We start from the raw sequence: 24,295 nt of genomic DNA, 5'->3' as shown, positions 1-24,295 counted from the left end.
CTAGCAGCTGTCCCACAGGGAGGTGGCATCTCTGGGATCTTTGGCCCTGAGTTTTCACTTGGGCCTGGACAACCCCCTACCCCACCTCCTGGATCCAGAGGGCAGCCCCGCATGTAGCTTGTTCCCCCAGCCTATAGAGGTGTCGGCAGATTTCTAATGAAACTGGGTTAAACAATTTCAGTGTAGATGCTCTCACTACAATCCTAGGAAGGGATGAAGCTGGTAAGTGGCTCCCCCTTCAGCCCATAGCTCTATAGTGCTCCATCATGTCCCCATTAGCCAATTGCAGCTCAGTACTTGACTACAGGATGGCCACCCACCAGACCCTGGTGCCAAGGGGCACACCTCTCCCAACTGAGGTCTCCAACCCACTGTCCCCAGGAAGGACAGCAGGTTCAAGATCCTCCCCTCTTCTTGCCCCTGCCCCTCTGGAGAAAGCCTAAAGAAACCAATACAGAAAAACCAGGCCTGAGACAGCTTTGTTAGAACAACTCAGCAAAATAAAATTCCGGTTTATTGTTGGACAACATTGTTTCACACATACATCAAACAGGCCAAAAAAATAAACAGCAACTTCATAGACAAAAAAAGGAAAAAAAAGAAACCTTTTATCTTTGGCCTTTTTAACCATCTCATACAAACCAACTACTTATAGTACAGCTAAGTACATACACAAAAAAAGTTACTGGAATGCTCGGAATAAGATTGTTTTTTTTTGTTGTTGTTTTTGCTTTTTTTACAAGGTTTTTTTTCTCCTTTGAGATTATAATGAACATGGTCACACCACAAGTAAAGTCAGAGTAGGACAGAGAACGCTCCAAAGGCTGGTTTGGTCATCCGAGATCATTAAAAATGGCTGACCCCTAACAATATGTACAAAAATATAAAATGTAAATAAAAAATACAAACAAATTTTCCTTTTTAAAGTACTTTAAGAAAAAAAGCAGGGCCTTGGAAGTTTTGGTTCTTTCTTTTTTCCTCCCCTGTTGCAAATTCACGTTGTGGTTTTGGTTGGGTGGTGGAGAGCGCTGTCGTCTGTGGGTGGCGCTGCCCGCCAGGGGCGGGCGGGCGGCACTCTCTACTCGAAGGTGACCACGTTTAGATTCTGAGACGGGAAGTGGAGGGTGAATAGGTCACGGCGGCCTTTTTTTTTTTTTTTTTAAGTTTAACTTTTCCTTTTTTGCTGTCTAGTCATCCTCATCAGTCTTCTGCTTCTTGGTATCCACATCGTCATCCTGGGAAGGGAAGGATTGTCAAGGTCTCTTCCAATCCCCTGGGCCCACCCACCCACTGGCTGAGCTCCTAAGGGCCAAACTAAAACCAGGCATGCGCGGTCCCATAGGCCCCTGTTCCCACTCCAGCTCAAGAGGAGGAGGACCACACCCCGCATCTTATGACCACTTTTAAGTCCCATCAAGCCCTCCAGTGTTAGTGCCTCAGATCCCAGCCCTCTGGCCCAACTCAAGCCAGACCAGACCCACCTCGTCATCTTCAGCTGCCCGTTTGCCCGTAGCTGCCTCAGCCTCCTCATCTTCATCTCCGTCCTCTTCCTCACCTGGTGAGAACAAAGCCCAAGTAAACCACTCTGCCTTCCTCAACTAACCGGGCACAGTGGGTCCTGGGACTCTCCCACTCAGTGGCAGGCAGCAACAGGTAGGGTGGGGGGGTGGACACGATGACAGGAAAACTGCAGCTCCTTGGGCAATCTCCAGCAACAGAGTAACCAGGGTTGAGTGCCGCTGAGCCATCTCTGCTGCCTGACAAGCTGGGCAGTCACTGCACCCACACTGCCCATCACGGGCAGCTTATCATCAGAGGTAAGACCCAAGCGAAACCAGAGAAGCCCCACCAACCAACTGATCAGGGCATGGAGGGCACTCTCCAGTGGGCGTTGAGTGTGGTGCTAGGGGCACAGCCCCACAGTCACTAGCCTAAAGTGAGAAAGATGCTGGCTTTGTGGCTATAAGCCCAGTTGGAGGTGGTGCCTTGGACCTGCCACCCCCCAGGAAGACCCCAGTCCCTCCCCATCTGCTAGGAAGACCAGAAGGTACTAGAGGAACAAAGCTACTCACCATCACCTTCCTCCTCCTCCTCCTCTTCCTCCCCACCTTCCTCCTCTTCTTCGTCTACCTCGTTGTCAGCCTCCTGCTCCCCATTTTCCTCATTCTCCTCGACAGAAAGCAGAGCAGCTTGTTGATGAGGACAGAACATCACTCTGCCCCCAACATCACTTCTTCCAGACCCTACCCTGGGCTTCTACAGACCAGACCCCCGGAGAGATGCCCCCTGAAGTTCCAGCCAGAGATCCCAATACAGAACTGGCTAAGGCCTCAGCCCCCCGCCCGACCCTTGATTAAGCCCAAAGTCTTAAGTAAGAACTCCAGGCCAGGAGCTGCCGGGAGTGGGGGGGTGGGTCATGACCACAACAGACACTCACAGCATTCCCATTGGCAGGTGCCTCTCTCCCATTCTCCGCCTCCTCCACAACTTCCTTCTTCTCCTTTAAGTCCTTCAAAAAGGAAAAGGGAACCAGTAAGTCTTCTGAGTAGCCTAGGGCTGGCAAAGGGGCCCGAACCTACAGGTAGGAGGGATTCAGTGACAATCCTGATGTCCCAAGTAACAAGCTCGAAGTTGCAGGTGGGAGAGAGCAAAGAATACTGAGTGTCTGTGGCCGGGATCTCATCCTACTTCTCTACTCTTAAAAACACACACATTTTTAAAAACGGATCCAGGACAGCGGTTCCCACCGCACCTTTACTCATGCTTCTTAGGAAACAAGCCATGTGGCACCACAGACCGAAACCTGTCTGGCCGGGCAGACGAGCCCGGGAACACTTCACTCACACTCTCTCATCACAGAGTTGTTTCCAACTAGAGAGCTCCGCCTCTCACAAATCCTTCTTGGAAGACAGCAGGTATGTGCCATAAATAAATAAGGCAATGGGGGAGGGCCCTGACACTGCGGGAGGATTCCCGTGGGTGGACTAGCCTGGGAAGGGAATGGGAGGGAACTGGCAAAACTGGGGAAGCCGCTTCTCCAGCCAGAGGCCCCGCAGCCGAGCTTGAGCTCGGAGCCCACGATCTGGCAAGCGCAGGGCTTTCTTTGAAGGCACCAGAATCCCACCGATCCCTCCGTAAGCCACAGCCATCCCAGGAGGAGGCAGACCACAGCCCTGGACTTGGGCACCGGCTCAGGCGACTCACTCCTGGGCCCGAGTGAGGCCTTGCTGCACTCAGGCGCGCAGTCCCTGAAATTTGGCAGTTGGGAGCGCCAAAATGTCCCTCCGTGGCTCTCTCGCCCGTCCGAGGGCCAGCTCGGTGTCCGTCAGGCCGCGCCTCCCACGAGCCCCAAGGGGCAGCGCCGCCGCGGGCACCCCGCTGCCCCGTAATTTTTCCCATCCAGTGCAGCACACTGCCGCCAACACAAACAGGCTAGAGCAGCCCGGGAACTGGAGGCCGCTCGGACGCCCTCCGGTGAAGGGCCCCGGGGCACCTGCCGGCCGCATCCTCCTGGTGCTCCCTGTCCAACACAGCGCGGACCCGGCACCGCCCGCTCCCGCCCCCTGGCGGCCGAGCCCCGGGGAGTTGTGGGGGCGGGGAGGTCGTGGCGCGCAGGCGCGCACCCCCGCCCGGCGGGCTTTGCGCGCGGGCCTCTGCACGCACCGCGCGCGCGGAGCACGTGGCCCCGGGGCCTCCGAGTGCGCCCCTGACCCTGGAAACCTGGCGCCCGCTGGCTGCACTGGCACCGCCGGGCGCGCGCCAGTTGGTCTCCAGTCTTTCTGGGCCTCTGGGCGCCCCCGCCGCCTCCCCTCGCAGGCCTAGATGCGCGGGCCTACGTCTCTGTATTTGGCGGGCAAAGTCCCGCGGGAGGCCGCCACGAAGTCCGCGGGGCTTTAGCAGTCCCGTAGCCCGAGGCCTTCGGAGACGCATTCCACAGGGGCATTTAGGGCTCCTAGCGGGAAATCACCTTGGGGGAAAAGCGAACCCCCGCGCTGGGAAGGGCTGACCCTCTCCTTCAAACTAGTTCCCTGGCTGGACCCAGAGAGGACCGGAGGGAGGACCGGAGGGAGCCCCGGGGGAGATCCGTGTCCCAAGCCCCGCTCCTCTCGGGGAGTCGCCCCTGGGAAAGAAACAGGGGTGACTCCAGGGGCACAGGGGTTAAGGAGACGCCAAGGTGACTCGCGCCTGTCTCCGCAGGGGCACGAATAAGGACCAAAGGATTAAAAAAAAGCGGTTCCTCCTCTAAGTGCCGTGCTCCCGCCAAGGGCGGAGACACTCCCCAGGGCAAGGAGCGAGACCGACGCGGCGCGCAGGAGCGGAGCTGCGCCAAACGCGCAGGATCTCAAAACCGAGGGCAGTGAATCCGCATCACCGGGCCTCAACAGCCCCCGGCGCGCGGCTCGGCCCGCAAGAAGGTAGTCGTGGCCGCAGCTTTTGTTCGCCCGCGTAGTCCCCGAAGCAGCCGCACACTCGGTGCCCCCAGGCAGCCGCGAGGGGCGCCCATCGTCGCCCCGGCGCGCCGATCCTTCACTTTCCGTTTCCTCCCCTCAGGCGCGTGGGCTCGCCGCCTCCTCAGCGATGCCTGGTACCGCTGGTGAATTACTGAGGCCGGGCGGCTGCTCCTGGCACACTCCTCCACACCCCGGGAAACCCACCTCCCCTCCCCGAGGGCAGCCAGAGCTGAGGAGACCTTCACACCTCCGCAGGAAGACAACCTACACCGCGGCCCCGCCGCCCCACTCCGCCTTATCGGAGCCTAGTCCAGATAAACCTCTTCGGATCCACTACAAGGCGCCAAAACTCGGCCGCCCGGCGCCTAACAAAGAGCAGCGCCGCGGACGGGCGCTCGCCACGGAGCCGCCACTTCCCACAGCCGGTCCGCGCCCGCACACGCGGGCCCCCCCAAAGCCGGCAGTTCCGATTCCAAAAGCGCTCCAGTTTCAAAGTTATCTCAGCGCGCCCCGTGGGCCGACGACCCCCTAGCCTGGCCCCTATCCTCCGGCCGCCACTCCTGAGAGTCACAAACAAGTTTCGGGAGCCCGTGCAGCAGCCTCCCCTCGAGCCTGCTGGCCTCCGCACTCACATCTCCGGGTCCCTGAGGGCCCTCAGGTCACTCCCGGATGGCCATCACGTTTGCCCACGGCGCTTCCCGCCCCCTCCCCCGCACGCGCACAAAGAGTGGGCTACCTAGTAGCCTAGGCCGGGAGCGGGCGGGCTCCGCAGCGAATGGGAGTAACAGCGGGCTCGGGGCAGAACCGGGTGCGGCGCGCTAAACACCGCTCCGGCAGTAGCGGCGCGCGGACCCCAAAAGGGCGGGCGGGCGGCGTCTAACCTCACCTTGGTGGTGATCTCGGAGCTGGTGTCCACGGCCGCGTCTGACATGATGGGGCACTCCGGTGATCCGATGCAACGGACTGAGAAGAAAAGCGGGAGTTCGAGGACTCTGGCGGTAAAGCTGCCGGAGTCCGCGGCGGCGGAGATGGCGCGCGGCGGAGGTGGCTGCGGCGATCGGGGAAGCCGGAGACAGGAACAATGCAAAGATGGCTTTTCAGAGCAGCCAGTGGGGAACTCACGCGGCGCCAGAACCTTTAATATAGATTAGTGGGCGGCGCTCGGCCTCCTTTGCCCGAACGCCATTGGCTGCGGGCAGGGAGCGGGCGCTCGCTCATTGGCTCGATTCCGAACAATGGGCAAGCATGCTTAAAGCGGCAGTGCCTTGGTGCGTCCGTGCTGCGCAGTCGCCGGCCGCCCTGTCATTCGGGGTCTGAGTTTGCCGGGTGTCGGCTACCCGACGCCGCGGGGGGAGGGGCGCGCGCTCGCTTTCAGGGCGCGCGCTCCCGCCGCTGTTTTCCTCGGTGCTGCTGACGCAGAAAGCCAAAGCGCGGCAAAGCTGCCCGCCCAGCCCCCACCTTCCCCCTACTCCGTCCTCACCCCTCCCCGCGGATGCTCGGAAGGAGGGGGGTAGGGAAGAGGAGGAGGAGGAGGCTGGCCCATACGACGGCTGCCAGCGAGGGGGAGGGGCAGGCCGGGTGCTGGGCTGTGCTCGCCCCGGGCGGTGCCCTGTGTAGTGCCCGGGGATGCTCACCCCTCCACCCCCGCGGCTTGGCACGTTCCACCACGAATTTTCCCAGCGCAAGTCGGTGGAAAGCCCCACGACGAGCGATGAGGGCGTGAGGCCGAGACCCGTGTACCTGGGCCACCCCCTACGTCCTCTATCCGCGTCTAGTTCAGGGTGCCCCGAGTCTTTGGGGAGGTGACCCCTTCGCCCACTACCCAGCCTAGGCGCCCGCCGCCAAAGCCAGCCGACGAGTGGGCTTCGTGCCAAGCATTCACACTGGGGATATTCGTGCACAGAGGGGACTTGAGGGCCGGTATGGGCTCTGTCGTCGAGCTGAACAGCCCACGGGCGTCGCAACACACAGCGGGTGCCCGCACTTCAGGGTTCTGGTTTGCGCCTGCCCCGAGCGGTCACTGCCGTCGCGACAACTACTGGGATGCTTCTAGAACCCGGCCTTCGAGTGTCGCTCTCCCGCCCCACTTAAAGCTCTGTGACGGGCACTTGAACATCTCCTTGCTAGGTTATTCGAGGGGAAGTAATCGTCCCTCAGACCGGGTGGGCTAGTCCTTGGGGGCTCCTTGAAGTTTTGGGCGCCATTTAGAGAACACGCGGAGCCCGAAGGGAACCATCTGGACGCCACACTCAAGATGGCGCTGGGCTCGGCGAGCGTGTCTTGACGTGGCGACCCAACCCACTCGGACGATCCAAAAACCATAGGCGACCCTCTTCTTATTGCCATCGCACTTGACTGTCGAGCTGAGACACCGGCTTCGTGGCAGGAAAGATCGAAGTGAGTGCAAAGACGTTCGAGAGAAAAATACCTGTGCCACACACAAGATGGCGACAGATAGTGTTCATCCTCGTGTTGCCAGAAGGGGGCGCCCGACACGGAAGGCGGGACTCGCGAGAAGCGATCGCACACTGGCTGAGAGTGGCGGGCGAACACAAAGTTGACGCTTTGCGTCCTGCCATTGGCAGGTTCCTCTGTCTGTCTCTTGGGGGCCGCCAATTTGGGAATGGAGAAAACCCGGAGTCTGGGATCGCGGAGGAGGGAAGATTGCCAAGTCCAGCAGTGCTTGAAGTCGGGGGTCGAGAAGAGACTGGGTCGCCCTTCTTTTTTATTTAAGTCAAGGACCCGTGGCCCTGTTCCCACCGCGAGACACCCCCCCACACACCTTAACTAAGCTCAGCGCGCACTCGCCTGGCTGCACCCCCCTCGGGCCACGGACTCCGCTGCCCAGCCGGGAGCAGGCGCGCAGTGCCGGGGCGCCACTCGGGTCGGGGTCCCCCTGTCGCTCGCTTCTCAGGCTCGCATCCCCGTTTACATCTGCCTTTCTGGCCGCTGGCCTGTGGGGGCTTTCCCGAGCGAGTTTGTCCTTTGGGGAAAAGAGAAGCCCGGACTCCCTGTCCTCTGGCAGAAGGGAACGTGGGGCAGGTGCTGGACAGGACAGAGCACCGCGCCACCTCCCGCTGCCTGGCGGTCGCCATCCTGTCCTGGGTACGCAACCGCGGAGGTGGGGCGCCCGCCGGGTCCCCGCCCTGCCCCAGGGCGCCCCGATGGCTGGAGGTGCGATTCTCCCCCAGGGCGGGCGCCTGCCAAACCAAAAGACTGGCAAGTGGTGTCCCCCGGGGCCACGCGTCCCAACCTTTTTATTCACTCCGCTCCCGCCTGCCGTCAGTTGCTTTTGCTGAGACGGAGACCGGGGCCGCTCTTCGCCCCAGAGTAGGAAGGGTCTCCTTGGCCGCTGCGGCTGCGACCCTTCCTTTGTATCACGTTATCCCAAGAGGTGGAGGGATTGTGCGGTTCCTACATGGGGTACAAGAGCGCCTCCTGCGGCGTGACCCTTAAACTCTCGTTACCCTGGAAGGGATTGTTTAGACCATGAAACGCGGATGCATTGAGAGTTTGTTCTGTGCCGCATTTGAGCGACTGAGTCTTCTTCCCTAAATGGATAGTGGCCTTGGGCAGTCGTCTCTTGTGTCCACGGCTGAAAACCGGTCACGATTGTTCTGGATTCTGACCTTAGTGAACGGGGGAGGGGAGGCGAGGGGAAGGGGCAGATCTTGGGAGGAACTGGGTGAATGTGAATTTCCCTCGAAGAACTGCTTTGCCTGATGCTGTCCCTGTGCAGCTGGCTTGGCTAGGTGGGTAAGTAAGGATCATGCCCACCTGATTATGGAACCAGCGTTCCTTTCACTGAGCACACACTGGGTGCTTGCTGTGTAGGTGGCAGTGAGCCTCTGGCTCATGCTTCAAGCATTTTTAGGTATTCTCCACACTTTCCAAAGTAGGTAGGACAATTATAGGGTTGGATTTTATGAAACTGATGTTTTTTTGAATGTCAAAACCAACTGAAAATCGGCAGATTTATAGGTTCAACCTCTAATACGCTATCACTCTCCTTTTTTAACAGGTCAGGAAAGTGGACCAAGGGATTATAACAAGGAACTTACGGTAACCAAGTGAATCAGTGACCAAGTTGAGGCTAAAACCTTAGAGTGGGGAAATCTTTGTTGTTAAATGAGCCCTGAATCAACTATGGTCTTGAACCTCCATCTTGCCATAGGCATGTGGTATTTGACACCTCGTAAGACTCTGATGCTAGGAGGGATTGGGGGCAGGAGAAGGGGACGACAAAGGATGAGATGGCTGGATGGCATCACTGACTCGATGGAGGTGAGTCTGAGTGAATTCTGGGAGTTGGTGATGGACAGGGAGGCCTGGCGTGCTGCGATTCATGGGGTCGCAAAGAGTCGGACACGACTGAGCAGCTGAACTGAACTGAACTGAACTGAAGGTGTTATTTAGGCTAATGGAGAGCCTCATTCTAGGACTTCCCTGATGGTCCAGTGGTTAGGAATCCTCCTGCCATGGGTTCAATCCCTGATCTGGGAAGCTCTCATGTAGAGCAACTAAGCCCAGGTGCCACAACTACTGAGCCAGTGCTCTGGAGCCCACCAGCCACAACAACTGAAGCGCATGTGCCTAGCACCCATGCTGTGGAGCCCCCACTTGCTGCAGCTAGAGAAAGCCTGAGCACAGCAGTGAAGACTCAGCACAGCCAAAAAAGGAAAAAGTCCCATATGTCCAGTGACAGGCAACCCCTGGCCTCCTTCGCTCTTTCTGAATAGGTTGTTCTCCGCTTCCCCTGTCACTTTGACTCACTGGTGCCTCTCTGCCCTTTGCTGCTTCTGTGACCTTTCAACACCCCACCCCCCACCCCAGGACAAACTGGTAATGCCTTGGGAGCCCACATGTCCTGTCCCTGGTCATTTACAGCCTGAGGCGCACTGGCTTAGGTTAGAGCTGCTTTAAGCCAGGGGACCCAATTGGCCTCCAGGCGAGTTTTGGTTTTAGGGAATCTGCATGAGGGACACCTCTGTATGGCCTGCACACTCTCAGCTGCACAACAGGCCTTTCTCTGCTGGCCTGGGGCACACATTTTTTTCAGTTGCCTCACCCTGTAGGCACTTAAGTTTATAATTCTTGCTCCAAAGCCATTTCCAACATAATTGGTCATCTCACAATTTCGGTACCCAAGAGACCAAAAAGAATATAAATGCTAGTAAAGCTGCCTAGGTTCAAATCCCAGCTCTGCCATATGCTCTCTGTGTGAATTTGGGAGAGTTATCTTCCCACCTTTGAAAAATGGAGATGACAAGAATAGTATCTACCTTCCACGGGTTCTGGTGGGAACTGAACGAGTTCATATGCAGAAAGTGCTTAAAAATAGGGTCTGGCACAACCAGGAAAGCTGTCCGGGTTCTCAGGATTCCACTTTACAGCTGCCATCTGTACCTAAGTGGGTTGGCGTCACAGTTTTCGCAGGACTCTGGACAAAGGAACAATGTCTTCAGCAAATTCTTCCTGTACTCGGTGGGAAGGGAGGGAACCAGCCGAGTTGAGTTTCTGGAAGCCTGTGACTCGGTGCCTGACATCCTCGGCAGCCCCTCTGGCCTCAGAGGAAAGACAGAGTCTGAGAGGAACAAGCCTCCAAAAGACCCGCCTTTAGAAACCCAGGAGTTTCAGGCTGTGGTTTCCTTGCCCAGGCATCAGGACCTGGGGAGCTGCCAGGGCCCTTTCAACTCTCCCGCCCTGCCGAGCCCGGATGGGATTGTGTAAGAGCCGCCCTCCACACGCCTGCTCTCTCGTGCAGCACGCCTGGGCCTGCCTGTCTTCCTGGGGAGCCGGGCCAGAAGGCCCTGGTACCCACACAGGTCTGGCCAACTAAAGGCTCCTGCCTGGTTGGGAGAGGGAGGGTGACATCTCTTGAAGTTCAAGGCCTGCTCCCAAACTGATGCCAAACTGGAATTCTGGGGACGCTTGGGGTGAGAGGTGTGTGCTGTGTACAACACCCTGGCCACCCCCTGAGCACACATGCCCTGGTGTCTCCAGGGATCTTCTGCCGGGCTGTACCATTTCCCAAGCCTTCTTCCCTGCATCCTTGTGTCTGTGTGTGTGTCTGTGTGAGCGCCCCTCCCTGCATAGCCCAAGTGGGTGTTTTGCTTAAGCTCTGGGTACTGCTTGTGAGTGCGTGGGCCTAGCATCCCGGTGGCAGGTGAAGGTGCTGGCTGGGGGAGAATATGTGTGGGCACACACCCAGTTGCCCTGGCCGCGAAAGCAGGGCCTCTGGAGAAAGGTTAATCAGGTCTGTGACCGCGAGGAGGCATTTAGGGGGCATCTCCACACCTGGCCCCACGTGGAAACCCAACAAGGCAGGAACCAAAAGCGGACCCCAGCTGAGGACCTCGGTGGTCTGGACCAGGCCAGAAATCCCAACCTGGTTAAACTTGAAGCTAGGAGAGCCTGGCTCTTTGACATCTTGAAGGTTCCTCTTCCCTCTTCTCTGTTAAATGGGTCTTTTCTACCTTTCTACCTTTCTGTCACCCCTGGCAGAGGAGCCACCCCCAGTCTCGATTATAGGGGAGAAGATATGAGGGATGGAGGACACACCACCAGCTCCCCCTCTCACAGCCAAGGGGAGTGCAGGCAAGGCGATCGATTGGATGGTTCTGGGGCTCCGAACACTCAGTGGTCCAACCAGGAAACGCCTAAACACACCGGATGGCTGGTTACCCTGGTCTGGTCCTTACTCATGTGCTGGTAACTATGGCATTCCTGAAGAAATCTGAGATACACTGTCAGGAAAAAGGGACCTGCAGCGCTCAGTCCGAGAACAGCTTCCAGCTCTGATGCTGCCTCTCTGCGGTGGAGAAGCCAGGGTGGCTCCAGGAGCATTTGGTTTGCACATGACAGAGCAGAAGGATGGAGAAGCTTAGCAGAGATCACAGAGCAAGCGGGTGACACCGGGATCGGGCCTCCCGCACCCTCCTGGGAGGGCTTGCAGCTGCGCCGTGCAGTGCATAGGAATCTGTTGGTTTCCAGATCCAGGTGGGAGTGAGGGGAGGAGATTTCAGCCTCCTTTAAAGCAATGTTCTCTCCTCCAAGAGGTTTTCTGAGGATTTCACAGGGGAAAAAAAGTGAGGCTCAGACAATTCTATAGGAAAGTCTCAAAACAGGATGAAAGGTTACTCCAGAGGACAAACCTCCCCAGGGAAGGAAAAGAGGAGCACCTTCTAAGGAAGTGCAAGCTCCATGGGCATTTAGAGCCTGAGAGGAAAGTCAGAGCTCACACACCTGAACCAAGAGCCCCAGGCCTCCTCAGCTGCAGCGCGTTCTTAACTTACAGTGCTGTGGCCAAGCCTAGAATTGTGACTATGTACTGGCTCTCGGCAGCTTTCTCCAGGACAGGCCACTCTCTCTTGCCACTTAGGTGCTTCAAGAGTGTTACTTTGAAAGCATGGGCTAGACACCTCCGCATCCACCTGGTTGCTGGCAAGGCCTCGGTTTTCCCAATCGCTAAGTGGAGGGAAGAATATAGCCCAGGTTCCAGGGAGGGAACAGCACGTCTGTCGGTACCCCCCCCCCATCCTGAGTCATTCACGGGGCCACATCAAAGTCCCTGGGCAAGACACAGTGTTGAGAACCGCCCCCCACCGCCCCCTGCAAAGTACCTATCACCGAGGGAGTAACCAGTCTCCTCTTGGGCCATATGTTATAAGTTGGAGGTTTCCTCAATGAAGACTTTGAGGATGGTAAAATGTATTCCAGAATGTTCTTCAAAGTCACCACTATAATTAAACAAGAGGCAGCCATGATGGAAGTAAAATGTGTTCTGAATACCTGTAGAAACAGATAAAAGGGAAATCAGAAATTAATGATTAATGTTAATAAGTGAGCCTGCATGAAATGAGTGTCTAGGGTTAGTTGCTCAGTCGTGTCTGACTCTTTGTGACCCTATGAACTGTAGCCCGCCAGGCTCCTCTGTCCATGGGATTCTCCAGGCGAGAACACTGGAGTGGGTTGCCATGCCTTCCTCAGGGGATCTTCCTGAGCCAGGGGTTGAATCCACGTCTCTTGCGTTGGCAGGTAGGTTCTTTACCACTAGCGCCACCTGGGAAGCCCCACTTGAATTGAAATGGCTCTCAAAGCAGGCAAGGACCAGCGTTAAGTTATGGATGTTTCATAGCTGAGAACCCCAGCTCCTGGTTACTGGAAGCTTTCAGCTTCATTCAAGCCTAGCACCTGGCAGTGGTTGGGGTCCTCCATGAGGTCTCGCTTCAGTCCCACCTCTCTTCCTCACAGAGCCACCAGTAGGAGTTGGGACATGCCAGGGACTGGAGGATGCCTAGGACGAGGAGTGCCTAGGCTTGAGTGACGCTGGTTCTAAGCAAATTTCTTTATCCTCCCCACCTGGTTCCCATCACCTGGGCTGAAATGAGAGGGGATCTCTAGGCATACGTGCAGGCTGGGGCTGGCAGGGGCAGGTCTGGTTGTATCCCCTCATTCGGCGTGGTCCTATGTTCTGCACATCTGGCTATACTTCATCAAGAAGTGACCATTCTATTTCTCTGAATCAAGTGTGATTGGGCCCGACGTTCCACGGAGCCAGCCCTGATCTCTGGTGTGAACACCAACTCCGTGCCAGAGGAGAAGAGAAAATCTGAACGTGCTCCCGACAGTTACGGCAGCACCTCTGCAGATGGAGAGAATGGGAAAGAGCCTCCTTTTACAGGTGGGGCTGAGATCCAGAACAGCAGCCTGATTTGCCAGCAGAGTAGCCCCTGGCCAGGAAGAGAGCCCCTTGGGCCCAGCTGCCAGGGCTCCATGCCACCCACCCTCCCTCTCAATGAGCAGTGGGGGCCCTGGCAGAGGCTGGCTCTGAAAACTCAAAGGCCCAGGGCAGAGGTGCTTCCTGGAGCAAATCAGGCTTGGCAAGAGGCTAAGATCAGGAAAAGTAAGGTAGAGAGTACAGGCAAGGGGGCCTAGGCAGCTCCAACAGGGAAACCAGCCAGGTAGGCGCATGAACACGAGGGTGAGGCAGGAGGGTCAGAGGGGAGAGGGCGCCTCTGAAAGCCGCCTTGCCCCAAACAAGCAGAGACCTTCCAAATGTGCCCTTCCACAAGTGGGGCCTGGCTACCAGGCTAGAACCCTGAAGACTCGGCCCAGCAGGGGCACGGCAAGGGACAGAGCTACAAGGTGTAAGCAGTAGAGTGGGCGGTGAGACAGGCAGCTCCTGTTTACTGAACAAAGTCTGGGTCAGACATGACTCTGGACTCCAGACCCACATTAACCCATTCAGTCCTGGGTGGTGTGTTACCCACACTCATGAGAGTCAACCCTGCGTTATTCACTGGAAGGACTGATGCTGAAGCCGAAGCCCTAATACTTTGGCCACCTGATACGAAGAGCTGACTCACTGGAAAAGACCTTGATGCTGGGAAAGACTGAAGGCGGAAGGAGAAGGGGACAACAGAGGACGAGATGGATGGTATCACTGACTCAATGGACATGAGATTGAGCAGACTCTGGGAGATCGTGATGGACAGGGAAGCCTGGTGTGCTGCAGTCCATGGGGCTACAAAGAGTTGGACACACCTGAGCGACTGAACAGCAATACGAGAGAGGAAACAGAGGCACAGAGTGGGTGGATGTTGCCCAGGGTACCTGGCAGAGCTGGGTTTTAAAACCAGGTATAGCTCCTACTTTCAAAGGGAAAAGCTGCTGGTCACAAGCAATCCTGCCCCCACCAGCCTGTGCCCACCCCTGCCCCCTCCAAAGGCACGGACAGGCTCTTGGACTTTCCTCTGTCGATTGGTAAGGAGTTTATTTTCACCAGCTGAGGGGCTTGTCCTCCAGTAGATAGATGCCTTTCAGGTTGCAGAAGGAGCAGAGAATCCTCCCCAGATGAGTGATTTCTGGTTGCGAGGCAGGATTCCTTCTGGCAGGATATGATGACCCGGGAGAACGGCATTTTGCAACTGTTTGTGGCCAAGGACTCACCAGTAAGTTAGCCTACTGAAAACTAAATACTCCCGGGCTGTTTCATTGAGCTTTTTCGTGACATCAGTAGACAGTTGGCAACAACACCTTCCAGGCTACCATTGACTATGGCCTTGCTGCGGGCTGTGGAAGCCCAACATTGCACAATGTTCCTTTATAGTGACCCACAGGACAAATTCCTTTCAGGCCCCCACACCAGCAGGGCAGTGTAGCCTGGTGGTTAGAAGCACAAACTCCAGGTCCCCCTGCTGTCCTCCTGTTGGGGGTGGGTGGGGGCAGGAGCCCTTTAGAGCAGGGTTCCTTGCCTGCCTCTGTGGCTTAGCATGTGAGTCCTTGGGCAAGGTGAAACCTCCATAAGCTTCAGTTTTCTCAACTGTAAAATGGGAATAAATAACACCCTCCTGCGACATCTCCTGGGGAATTCCCTGGTAGTCCAGTAGTTAGGACTCCGCACTTTCATTGCCCAGGTTCGATCCCTCGTCAGGGAACTGAGGTACTGCCTACCACATAGCGCGGTCAGAAAAAAAAAGACTTCTCCCAAATAACTTGCTTTAGTTTTTCTTTATAGAACCTCTGTGTCTTGTAACTAAGCACATTTTCCTTCCTGTGTGGGCTGCCAGAGGCCCAGCACCCACCTTGAGGGCACTCCCCAGTTCCAGAGCATGCTGAGGTCATCTTGTTTTCCCTTAACCCAACCTCTTCAGTCATTCTTTTTTTCCTGTTGGCCTTTTGGTATTTCTATGAACTTCAGAACACGTGTCCCCAGCCTCCGGGCCTTGTACTGGTTTACCTCCTGTCAGACCAGCAGTGGCATTAGATTGGAAATAAAAGTACACAATAAATGTAATGCACTGGAATCACCTGAAACCATCCCTGTCCATAGAAAAATTGTCTTCCACGAAATCGGTTGTTGTTCAGTTGCTCTTTTGCAACACCATGGTCTGTATCCTGCCAGGCTCCTCTGTCCATGGGATTTCCCAGGCAAGAATACTGGAGCCGGTGCCATTTCCTTCTCCAGAGGATCTTCCCAGACCAGGGATCGAACCGGTAGTCTCCTGCACTGGCAGGCAGATTCTTTGCCGCTGAGCCAGCAGGGAAGGACCACAAAATTGGTCCCTGGTGCTAACAAGACTGGGGACCACTGCTTTAGAACTGAGGCCTAATTATCGTGATAAAAAGACTGCTGCCCTTTGTACCAAAGCACTTCCTTGCAGGTTATATGCTGTTTAAGCCTCATGCCAATCCAGGTAGGTGCCCCATTTTACAGGAGAGGAAATGAAGGCCCCCAGAGGGAACTGGTAGGGTGGACACCGGTCATTCTACTCCACCTGAGCCGTCCACCGCCGGTCTCCCCAGGCCCTTGCCCTGGCTCTGTAAGTGGCCGCCCCTACTCTCCCAGCCCTTTCCAGAATCCCCCACCTGCCTCCATGCAGCTGAGTGATTCTGCCCCTCCCTCACACTTCCCTCCCATCCCACTCCATTTCCCTGTTATCATTCTCTTGACTTTGGGGGGACTTTCCAAGAAATGGTAAAATCCACTGCATTATTTAAGGATGATTGAAAAATCTGCCTCTGCTCTCTATGGCCCCCTCTATGGTGCTTCCATCAGATGGTTCAGCTTTGGCTCTCTCCTCCTCAACAGGGAAGGGATGGCCCGATTCCTGGCACACTGCTCAGGACAAGAAGGTGTGGTCCAACCCTCCCAGGAACAAGCCCCAGGAGGGCAGAGCATGGGGGCCACCGACTGCCTCTCCACCTCTTTTTTTGGGACTGTCAACATGGGTGTTTCCCCGGCTGGTCCCTCAGGAGACCCCGCAGCACACTGGAAAGAGCCACTACCCAGCCTGGAGCCCCTTCATTCCCTGAACTGGCTTCCTGGGGAAGGCCACGGGCTCCCGAGAGACTCACAAGTTCCCAGTGCAATGTGGAGGGGACCCTCTTCAAATTCCAAGCCGCCGTCTGAGGCTCAGAGCCTTTGAGTCCAGCTGAGTTTTGAAGCCCCAGATGTGCCCATGCAGGCCTAGAGCTGAGCTGGGGTCAGATGGAGAGACCTGAAGCGCTTGTGGAATACGGGGCAGGAGACTGGAGCTCTTGCAGGACACGGGGCAGCAGTCATTTTGTTCACATCTGAACAGGAAAGCAGCCCACAACTCAGAGCTTGTGTGTGTGCTCAGTCATGTCCAGTGCTTTGTGACCCTGTGGACTGTAGCCCACCAGGCTCCTCTCCTCAAAATTCCTTGCCGGGAATTTTCCAGGCAAGAATCCTAAACAGGGTTGCCATTTTCTTCTCCAGGGGATCTTCCTGATCCAGGGAAGAGACTCGCATCTCTGGAGTCTCCTGCATTGGCAGGCGCATTCTTTCCCAGCCAAGCCACCAGGGAAGCCCCTTTATTATTGCTTGGTGGTAATTTCTCTTCTCCGCACACAGAACTCACGATGGTTGCCTTTCAAGGCACTGGGATGGTGTGGTTGGTGGTATTAGCCCCAAGGTCACCCAGCTCCACCCTGAAGGCTCTGATCCCTGCCCATGGGTCCACCTCCCAGGAGACCTCAGTCCTTATCTGTCCACAGTGGCTGTGCCCGTGTGTACGTCATCCAGGAGCCACAGGGGCTGGCAGGAAAGGCCAGGAAGTGTTGCAGCCTGAAACCCCAGAAATAGGGTCAGGGAGCCCCAACCCTGGTGGCTTCCTTGTGGGCTCTCCATTGATGGGGGGGCCTTGCCAATCAGGACAGAAGCACACAGTGAAAGTGACAGCTGGGGGCAGGCCTGGTGCTGGCCTGGACACCCTTGGCAGACAGGCACACGGCCGGCGCACAGCAGCCACACCCCTGGCCTTGGCCCAACTTCCTTCTCTGGACCAGGCCCCATTCCAGTTCTCCCACCTCCTGATTATGGGTGTGCACGTGCCTTGGAAGTGCAACTGTGAACACACAGCCATGTCTGGCGACAGGTTTCGTTACTGTGAGCCAGACGTGTGTTCACGCATGCGTGAATATGAGCGCGTGCTTGCCGTGTTTGCAGTCATGTTGGTGCCCCTTCCATCTAGGGTTTGGCGCACAGAGCTGCTCTCTGCAGGTACACAGGTGTTTGGTTTAGTTTCCTTTGTATTTCTCTGTATTTTTAAGCATTCCCAAATGTTAGCATCCACACACAGGCTCCCTCCCTGGTCACCACCCACTGAGGGAGACAGGCACAGTCTGGAAAGTATACACTGAGTGTAACAAGGGCCACAACAGGGAGAAACCCGGGGAGAGAGCAGACAAGTTCTGTTGAGCAGTCAGAGAGGGCTTCCCAGAGGAGGCATCTTCCTAACTGGACTCAAAGACGAGGAGGCTGCTCTGGGTGGATTGGGGGTCTCCCCTGCTGATCGCTCCTCCCTGCCGCATGCCCACCTCCCATTCTCACCTCTCTGTGCTCCTGGGCCCAGTCCCCGTACCTCCCTCAGGCCTGTTTTCTGACCAAAACAACAGCACACAAGCAAATCAAACAACAGCTAATAAAACAGTTTATCTGGGTGAGACTGGAAGCAATGGAAGCATTGCTTCTCATTCCAATGGAAGCATTTCATCTGGTCCAGTTTTTTTCTAGAAGATTCTAAGTCACCTAAACCTAAGAACAAAAAGGGTTTGTGACACTAAGCTGGTTCCACATCTCACCCTGGGAGGTATGACCCCTAAATAAGCCCCCTTTAGGAGTCACCTGGTCTCAGTCTGAATGCCTACCTGCACCCACAGGCGAGCATACAATCCTGCCTGGACACCCTCACACCTGGTGAAATGCCCCCTCCCCACCAGCCATCAGATCCCAGACAGCCTCCATGCCTTCTGCCAGGCTCCCTGTGCCTCCCGCCCCTGCACAGAACTGGGGACACAGTGAGCTGGGGATACACTGGCCTGGGGACCTGCCAACCCCACAGCCTGGGGAGGGGTGAGCTCTGCCTCCTTGCTCACTGTGTGGTCTTAGAGAAGTTCATTGACTTCTCTGAGCATCAGTTTCTTTCTGTAAAGGTGGGAGGGGGGTGCGGGAAGAGTTACAGTTTGTAAACTGCTCTGCAGATGCTATTTATTATGATTAAACCATTTGAGAGCAATTATAGAGCAACCATCAAGGATTATAGAACAATACAAGGGAAATTGCCCGCATATGTGCTAGGGAGCCCCCCCAGGAAGAACACTTGGAGTGAGTCCATGGTGGCTGTCTTTGGGTGGTATCTCGATGCCCTGTGTTCCCTGCACAAGATAAAACGCGTCTAATCCTCAGAGGCAGCCTGGGGGACCACAAGCCCCGCACGACCACGGGGAACGGTTGGCTCAAAGGAGTGATCATCCAGCTAGTGGACAACCGGCTGGCCCTGGAATTCAGGTCTCTAGCCATGAAATGTGGATGCTCTCCAATCGGCAGCTGCAGGAGGAAGGTTTTCAAGCTGGAGAGATTTGACAAGATGTGAGTCACAAGTGTTGATGAAGAGAAGTCGCTTCTGTGTGGGGAGGGCATCCACCCATTCATTCAGCAGCACCGGCCTCTCAACACCTGGCTCCTACTGAGTAAATGAAAGTGCGGAGGGTGGTCATCGAGGGGATGCCTGTGGGCTCCTAAGGGCTTCTGTGGCAGAGACCGAGGTTGTGCCTTCTCCACCCACCTTAGTTCTAAGAAGGGGGGCGGGCCTGGCCTGAGGGCCCCTGGCAGGAACTGGCCCCAGGCAGCTAGCTATGAGGAGCCTCCTATGCATAGACTGAGCTTCTGTTTTTCATCAAGACCAGTTAAGTGGATCCCAGGGCTTTGGTTGAGGGGGGGTCAGGAAGGCACAGAGGGAGGAGGGAAAAGGATGAGGGGGCCTCCCTCTGGTCACTCAAGGTACCCAGGGGACAAAGGGAGCAGGAGACAGAGCCTGGCAGGGCAGGCCAGGTTGGTGAAGCTGGGCACGGGTCCAAGGCCACCAGGCCTATGTGTGGGAGGGGCTGGTGGATGGAGGCAAGCGCCATGGAGCCAGCGGGGAGCAGCCCGATGAATAGGATGACAGGGGCAGATGGACAGGCAGCCTGGGCTGCTCTGGGTACCAGCCCTGCTCCCGGCCCCCAGTCAGGCTGCTGGGCTGGGGGCAGGGATGCTGCTGGCCTCTGGCAGGGGTGAGGTTGTGTTGAATGAATCGCTGGCCGCTGCCAGGAGCCTGCAGGCCTCAGCGCTCACTCCCTGAGGACCAGCTAATTCACTTGGAGTGAGGCCGGCCGTTAATGACGAGAGCAGCCTCCTGGGCCCTGCCGAGCCCCACGCACGGCTGACCACTGAGCAAGGGGCCAGGCCGAGGGCGAGGGCAAGAATGCCCTCCTCTGCCACAGGCTTGGCCAGGGCTCCCCACCTGCCTGCACGAGGGCAGCAATGCCACTGAGGGCGGGTGGATCCTCTCCCTGGGCAAGCCTGAATCTGGGGGTGGAGAGGAGGCGAAGATACCCCCTCCCGAGCCACAGAGAGCCTAATTATGGTGGACAACTGGGAAGGGGCTGGTGAGGAGTAGATGGCGAGAGCCAGCCAAGCCCTCCCTTCTGAACAAGGAGGAAGAACCCGGGTTGAGAGCCCAGCCCTGCATCCCAGAGAAACCAACCACTTGAAAAACATGGCCTGGCGTCTTGCCAGGCTCTCCCTGACACACGCAGTTTGCTGATGGCACAGGTGCAGCGTCCCCAGGCTGCCCCATCCTGGGCAGGTCCCAGGGTTTAGTGAGCACGTACTGCGGGGCTCTCTGCTGGGGTCCGAACCTTGTCCAGGGGCTCAGTCAGGAAAGGGGTCAGCACACAGGAATCACCACAGGGACAGGAGCCAGCTTCCACTCACTGTGCGCCGGGCCCCACACCAGGTCTCCACTGAGTTGTGTATCCTCACATCCACCTGCAAGGTAGGGAGTGTCAGGGAAGCCCATTTTACAGATGGGAAAACTGAGGCTCAGAAGGGTCACACACTCACCCAAGGCCCTGAACTTAGCAGCAGAGGCAGGTCTTAAACGACTCTGTTGTATATAATCTCTGCCTAGCACAGCTCCAGAATTCCAGGTTTCAGAGTGAGAGGAGACGGAGGCCCCCAGGCTTCTGTTCTTTTGGAATCAAAGTCCTCACTGGAGGCTCCTTGGGGCCAGAAGAGCTGGACACTGGCAGAAGGGGAGGATGGAAGGCTTGCCTCTGGGATTCTTCCTCTTGTTTCAATGTTCCTGGGTGGCCCTCTCCCAGGGGAGAACACTTAAACTTTCAGGGAGACAAGGGGGTAGGGGGCAGGGCTGCAGGCCTGTGAAGCAGTGGGCTTGCGGGGGCCCTGGGGGCCGCATGGTTCTGCCTGACCGGCAGTGGGCAATGATGAGCTGGCTCTCCCTCCCTGTGGTCGTGGCGGTCCGTGTGCCGGGACTCGGTCATCTCCGGGACCAAAACGACAGCGCAGGATCGGCGCCTGGAGGACTCTGTGGCTGGGTGCTTCCCTGGCGCGGCGGCCTCTTTCCGGGTGGGGGAACAAAGGGGACCTAGCTTGAGAGGGCGAAGGGTGGGTGGCACCCGCGCGCCCTCCCTCCCGCCAGCGCTGGGCCAGGACGGAAGGGGCCTCGGGCGCCCCCTGCCGGCCTGGGGGCTCCGGGAGGAAGACGGTGGTGGCAGCTGGGAAGCCTAGATTAGCAGTCCCTCCTCCCGCGCTGAGGCCTGGCAGAGTTGTGCACTGGTGGGTCCTTGTGTGTGCAAGTGTGTTCTGTGTGTGCAAGTGTACCTATGTGTCTGTGAGGGTGTGCCTTATGTGAGTGGGTCTTGGGTGCACGTGTCTGCAGATGTGTCTGTGGGTGCATGTGTGTCTGTGTGTGTGCATGCATGTGTAGGTGTGTGCATATCTGGCTGCGTAGGAATGTGTCAGTGGTGTGCACACGTGTGCTTGTACTCGTTTGTGTGTGCAGGTGTGTTCGAGTGCCTGTGTCTGTGTATCTGTGTGGGTGCCTCTCGGCACACATCTGTCTCTCCGGGCTCAGGGGCAGGTGAATGGGGCCTGGCTTGCTCTAAAGCAGTTGCCTGTTCTGAAAGCACCCTGGCCAGGTGGTCCCTGGAGTGGACAGCTCACTTGGGCATCAGCAAAAGGCCGCAGGGGGGCAGAGTTGGCCATTGGCCGCTCTAATGTTTATTTGCTGCTTATGAGGGGAAAGAGAGGAAAAGCCCTTTTGTCCCTAAGCAGTTCTGCCTGTGAGTAATTATAATCTAGCGTGATAATTAAGATGATAAGGGCACTGGAGGTGCCTGCAAAATGCAGGGAGAGCCTGGGAGGGCTTCAACTGGCCTGGAGAAATCCTAGAAGGCTCCATGGGGGAGGCAAGCTGAGCTGAGGCTTGAGGGGTAGGGGAAAGCCTGAAAACAGGCAGGCAAGGTGGGTGGGGAGCCCAGTGGGCTCCGAGCACAGAGGGCAGAGAATCAGAGAGGGAGTGGGGGCATGCCAGGCAAGTGGAAGCTCTGGTTGGGGGTGGGGAGCAAAGCCTGAGAGGTGGGCCAGGCACAGGTTCCCTGATTCTGCCTGGTGCTGGAGGGTCACTGAAGGAGTCTAGGCAGGGCTGAAACCATCCATTATGAGGGAAGAGGGGGGCCCTCTGCCTCCTGCCAACACCTGGGAGGGAAGGTCCAAGGTGTTTCCTTCTGGGCTGTATGGGCCCTGAGTCAGGCACCCCGCCTGCCTGCCACGTGAAAGCCTCTCAAGGCGAGGATGCCTGGGGTTCCCTCACTGACCCCAGATGCTCAGACATGGGCCCTGGAGCCCAAGGATCATCCTTCTTCCCCTGCCAGCCCAGCGATACCCATGTTGCCCCAGCTGCAACAGCCTCTGGGCGCCTCTTTTGCCATCAATGCCTCTTCTGTGGCCTGGGCTTGGGAGGGTGAGCTGGGTAAGGCTTTGGGCCCTAGCCAGCCTGGTCCCCTCACGGGGTGGCACTGGCCTGGCCTTCTCAGCACTAGGCTTGGGGTCTTAAGGGGCCCTTCTCCATCCTGAGGGTGCAACCCCTGAACATGCACTCATTCAGGCGTGGCAAAATGGGCACCTGAGCACACACTGGGGACAGGAGAGCTTCCTCTCTGCACTCCGACAGCCTTCAAGGTCCAGCCCCACTCACCATCTGGACCACTGTGGAGTGCTGGCTTCCTGACCCCACCCCACTTTTTCCCTGTGGCACCCAGGCTTCTGCGGGCAACCGCGCCAGCAACCCTGTTCTTGCCCAGGCTGAACTTGGGCTCAGGGACATATTGTGCACTTCTGAGCCCCACCCCCCAGCCCATCAACCTTCTCCCTGTGCGCCCACTGCCCCCCACCCCCAGGAGGGGAAGTGAGCCATGGTGTGCTCCTCTGACCTCGCAGAGGCCACCTGTGACTCAGGAGCCCGAGCCCCATTCCCACTAGTGACAGCAGTTCATCTTCAGGAGCACTCCCGCACGCCTTCCATCATCCAACCCTCCTGATTAACCTGCCAGAGAGGCCTCATAGCACCCCCAAATTACAGCTGAGGAAGCTGAGCCCCAGAGAGGCTCACGATATGGACTGGGAGCCAGGCCCTCGTGACCCCAAGACCCCCGGTGTTATCCCTACACCAGGACCACGACTCCCCTGCGCTCAGATGCACCTGGCCACCGCCTCTTACTGGACTGTGGCCAAGGTCTCCCCATGGCCCTGTCTGTCTCGTTGCTTCTTCCTCAGCATTCTGTCATTCCCACGGACCTCAGGAAAAACACGCCTTGGCATTCAAGCCTTCTGCTCACCGTCTCCTGTGCCCCTCCCAGTCCCACTGCCCAGCCTTTGTCCAGCTCTCCCAACTCCCTGGACTACCCTCCTTCCCTCCCACGGCACCCAGTCCCCCTCCAGCCTTGAGAGAAGGAAAGTCAATGGCTGAGAAGGAGCCCGGAGGGTCAGGCCTCTCTCCAGATGTGTCAGGCGGGCTGGCAGGGGCTCAGGTTCCACAAGGGGGAGGTTTCCCGAGGCTGCCCCTTGCAGAGCGTAGCCCTCCACTCTTTAGGGTCTGGCCTGCAGAAGCCCAAATCCCCAGGAGATGCAGTGTGCTGGATCCTGCCTCTCGGTCTTGGAGCTAACCCTCTTCTGGAGCAGGTGTTAACAGGGCACTCAGGCATGGGGTGGGGGCGGAGGAGGGTATGGGAGCTGCCCTCCCCGCCTGGTGCTGCCTCTCCCAGCCCCTGGGAGTCTGTTGCTAGGCTGGTGCATGCTCCTTCACAGGCTCAGCCTGTCAGCTGCACCCACAGCCCCCATGGCAGGAGCCGGCTGTGGGAAAGGGGAGCTCTTTGCCCCGGGGAGATGCCGAAGGGCCTGCCAGACCCTGGGGGCTGGGGAGATGGGCACAGATGGAGCAGGGCCCTTCCGTGACGCTCCCAGCAGGTGTGACTGGAGTGGGGGTCCCACTCCTGACACTCAGGATCCCAGCTGGTCTTCCTTGGGTCTTATCTGCCCCCTGTCTGATTGGGCGACCCAGGGGCCCTCTGGCATGACTGGGGGCCAGGGGCTGGGGTAGGGGGAGCTGACAGGAGCCTTCTGGCCTTCCCCCTCAGCCCTGGTCTGTTGCTCTGCCCCTGTGGGAGGCCCTGGGGTCAGCGGACTCGTCCCAGCCTCCCATCTGGGAGCCTCATCTCTTCTCCAAGCTCTGGGCCCTCCGAGCTCCACTCAGGGCCTCCGTTCTGGCCAGGAGCTCAGAGGCAGGGAGTCTGGGCTGGCTCTGAGTCCTCGGGCACGCTTGGGGCCCCCTGGGTCTCAGCCCTGGGCTTCCCCAGGACTGCTCTCAGGATGAGTGGCTGCCCGAGCAGGAGGATTTGAGCCTTGGACTGAGGGGCCAGATCCCCCACCCTAGGCCCTTTCTGCCCTCCCCGGCCGCAGTCCTAGGGGCAGATGTACA

The 24,295-nt window shown here is 57.5% G+C and overlaps 1 protein-coding gene and 1 long non-coding RNA gene across 4 annotated transcripts; both read right to left on the bottom strand.

Moving 5' to 3' along the window:
• Positions 1 to 478: 478 nt before the first annotated feature.
• PTMA (prothymosin alpha) lies at positions 479 to 7,554 on the bottom strand. 2 transcript variants are annotated; one of them, XM_069578623.1, is made up of 5 exons: positions 5,338 to 7,554; positions 2,438 to 2,509; positions 2,073 to 2,166; positions 1,482 to 1,555; positions 479 to 1,235 (listed from the first exon to the last, which is right to left on the bottom strand). In XM_069578623.1, exons 1-5 carry the CDS (start codon positions 5,380 to 5,382, stop codon positions 1,188 to 1,190), a joined length of 333 nt encoding a protein of 110 aa, XP_069434724.1. In that variant the 5' UTR covers positions 5,383 to 7,554; the 3' UTR covers positions 479 to 1,187. The 2 variants fall into 2 exon arrangements, with proteins under 2 accessions (XP_069434724.1, XP_069434723.1); XM_069578622.1 differs by having other exon boundaries at positions 2,073 to 2,169; positions 5,338 to 5,863.
• A 10,885-nt stretch (positions 7,555 to 18,439) lies between these two features.
• Positions 18,440 to 20,995, bottom strand: LOC138434267 (uncharacterized). Of its 2 annotated transcripts, none has more exons than XR_011254702.1 (3): positions 20,362 to 20,995; positions 20,130 to 20,286; positions 18,440 to 18,943 (listed from the first exon to the last, which is right to left on the bottom strand). It is a non-coding gene; the product is annotated as an uncharacterized lncRNA (long non-coding RNA). The 2 variants fall into 2 exon arrangements; XR_011254703.1 differs by having other exon boundaries at positions 20,157 to 20,286; positions 20,362 to 20,989.
• Between the last annotated feature and the right edge of the window lie 3,300 nt (positions 20,996 to 24,295).

The sequence above is a fragment of the Ovis canadensis genome, chromosome 2 (assembly GCF_042477335.2).
Source record: "Ovis canadensis isolate MfBH-ARS-UI-01 breed Bighorn chromosome 2, ARS-UI_OviCan_v2, whole genome shotgun sequence".
Classification (NCBI taxonomy): Eukaryota; Metazoa; Chordata; class Mammalia; order Artiodactyla; family Bovidae; genus Ovis; species Ovis canadensis.
Note: the sequence above shows the minus strand (reverse complement) of the source record. Positions and strands in the feature narration are given on the sequence as shown.

Excerpts from the sequence above, each read along its gene's own strand:
- PTMA (XM_069578622.1), bottom strand. The coding sequence starts at position 5,382 with ATGTCAGACGCGGCCGTGGACACCAGCTCCGAGATCACCACCAAG. Across the intron at positions 2,510-5,337 it reads GCTCCGAGATCACCACCAAG|GACTTAAAGGAGAAGAAGGA; the intron begins GTGAGGTTAGAC and ends TCCTTTTTGAAG. Across the intron at positions 2,170-2,437 it reads CACCTGCCAATGGGAATGCT|GAGAATGAGGAAAATGGGGA; the intron begins GTGAGTGTCTGT and ends CTTTCTGTCGAG.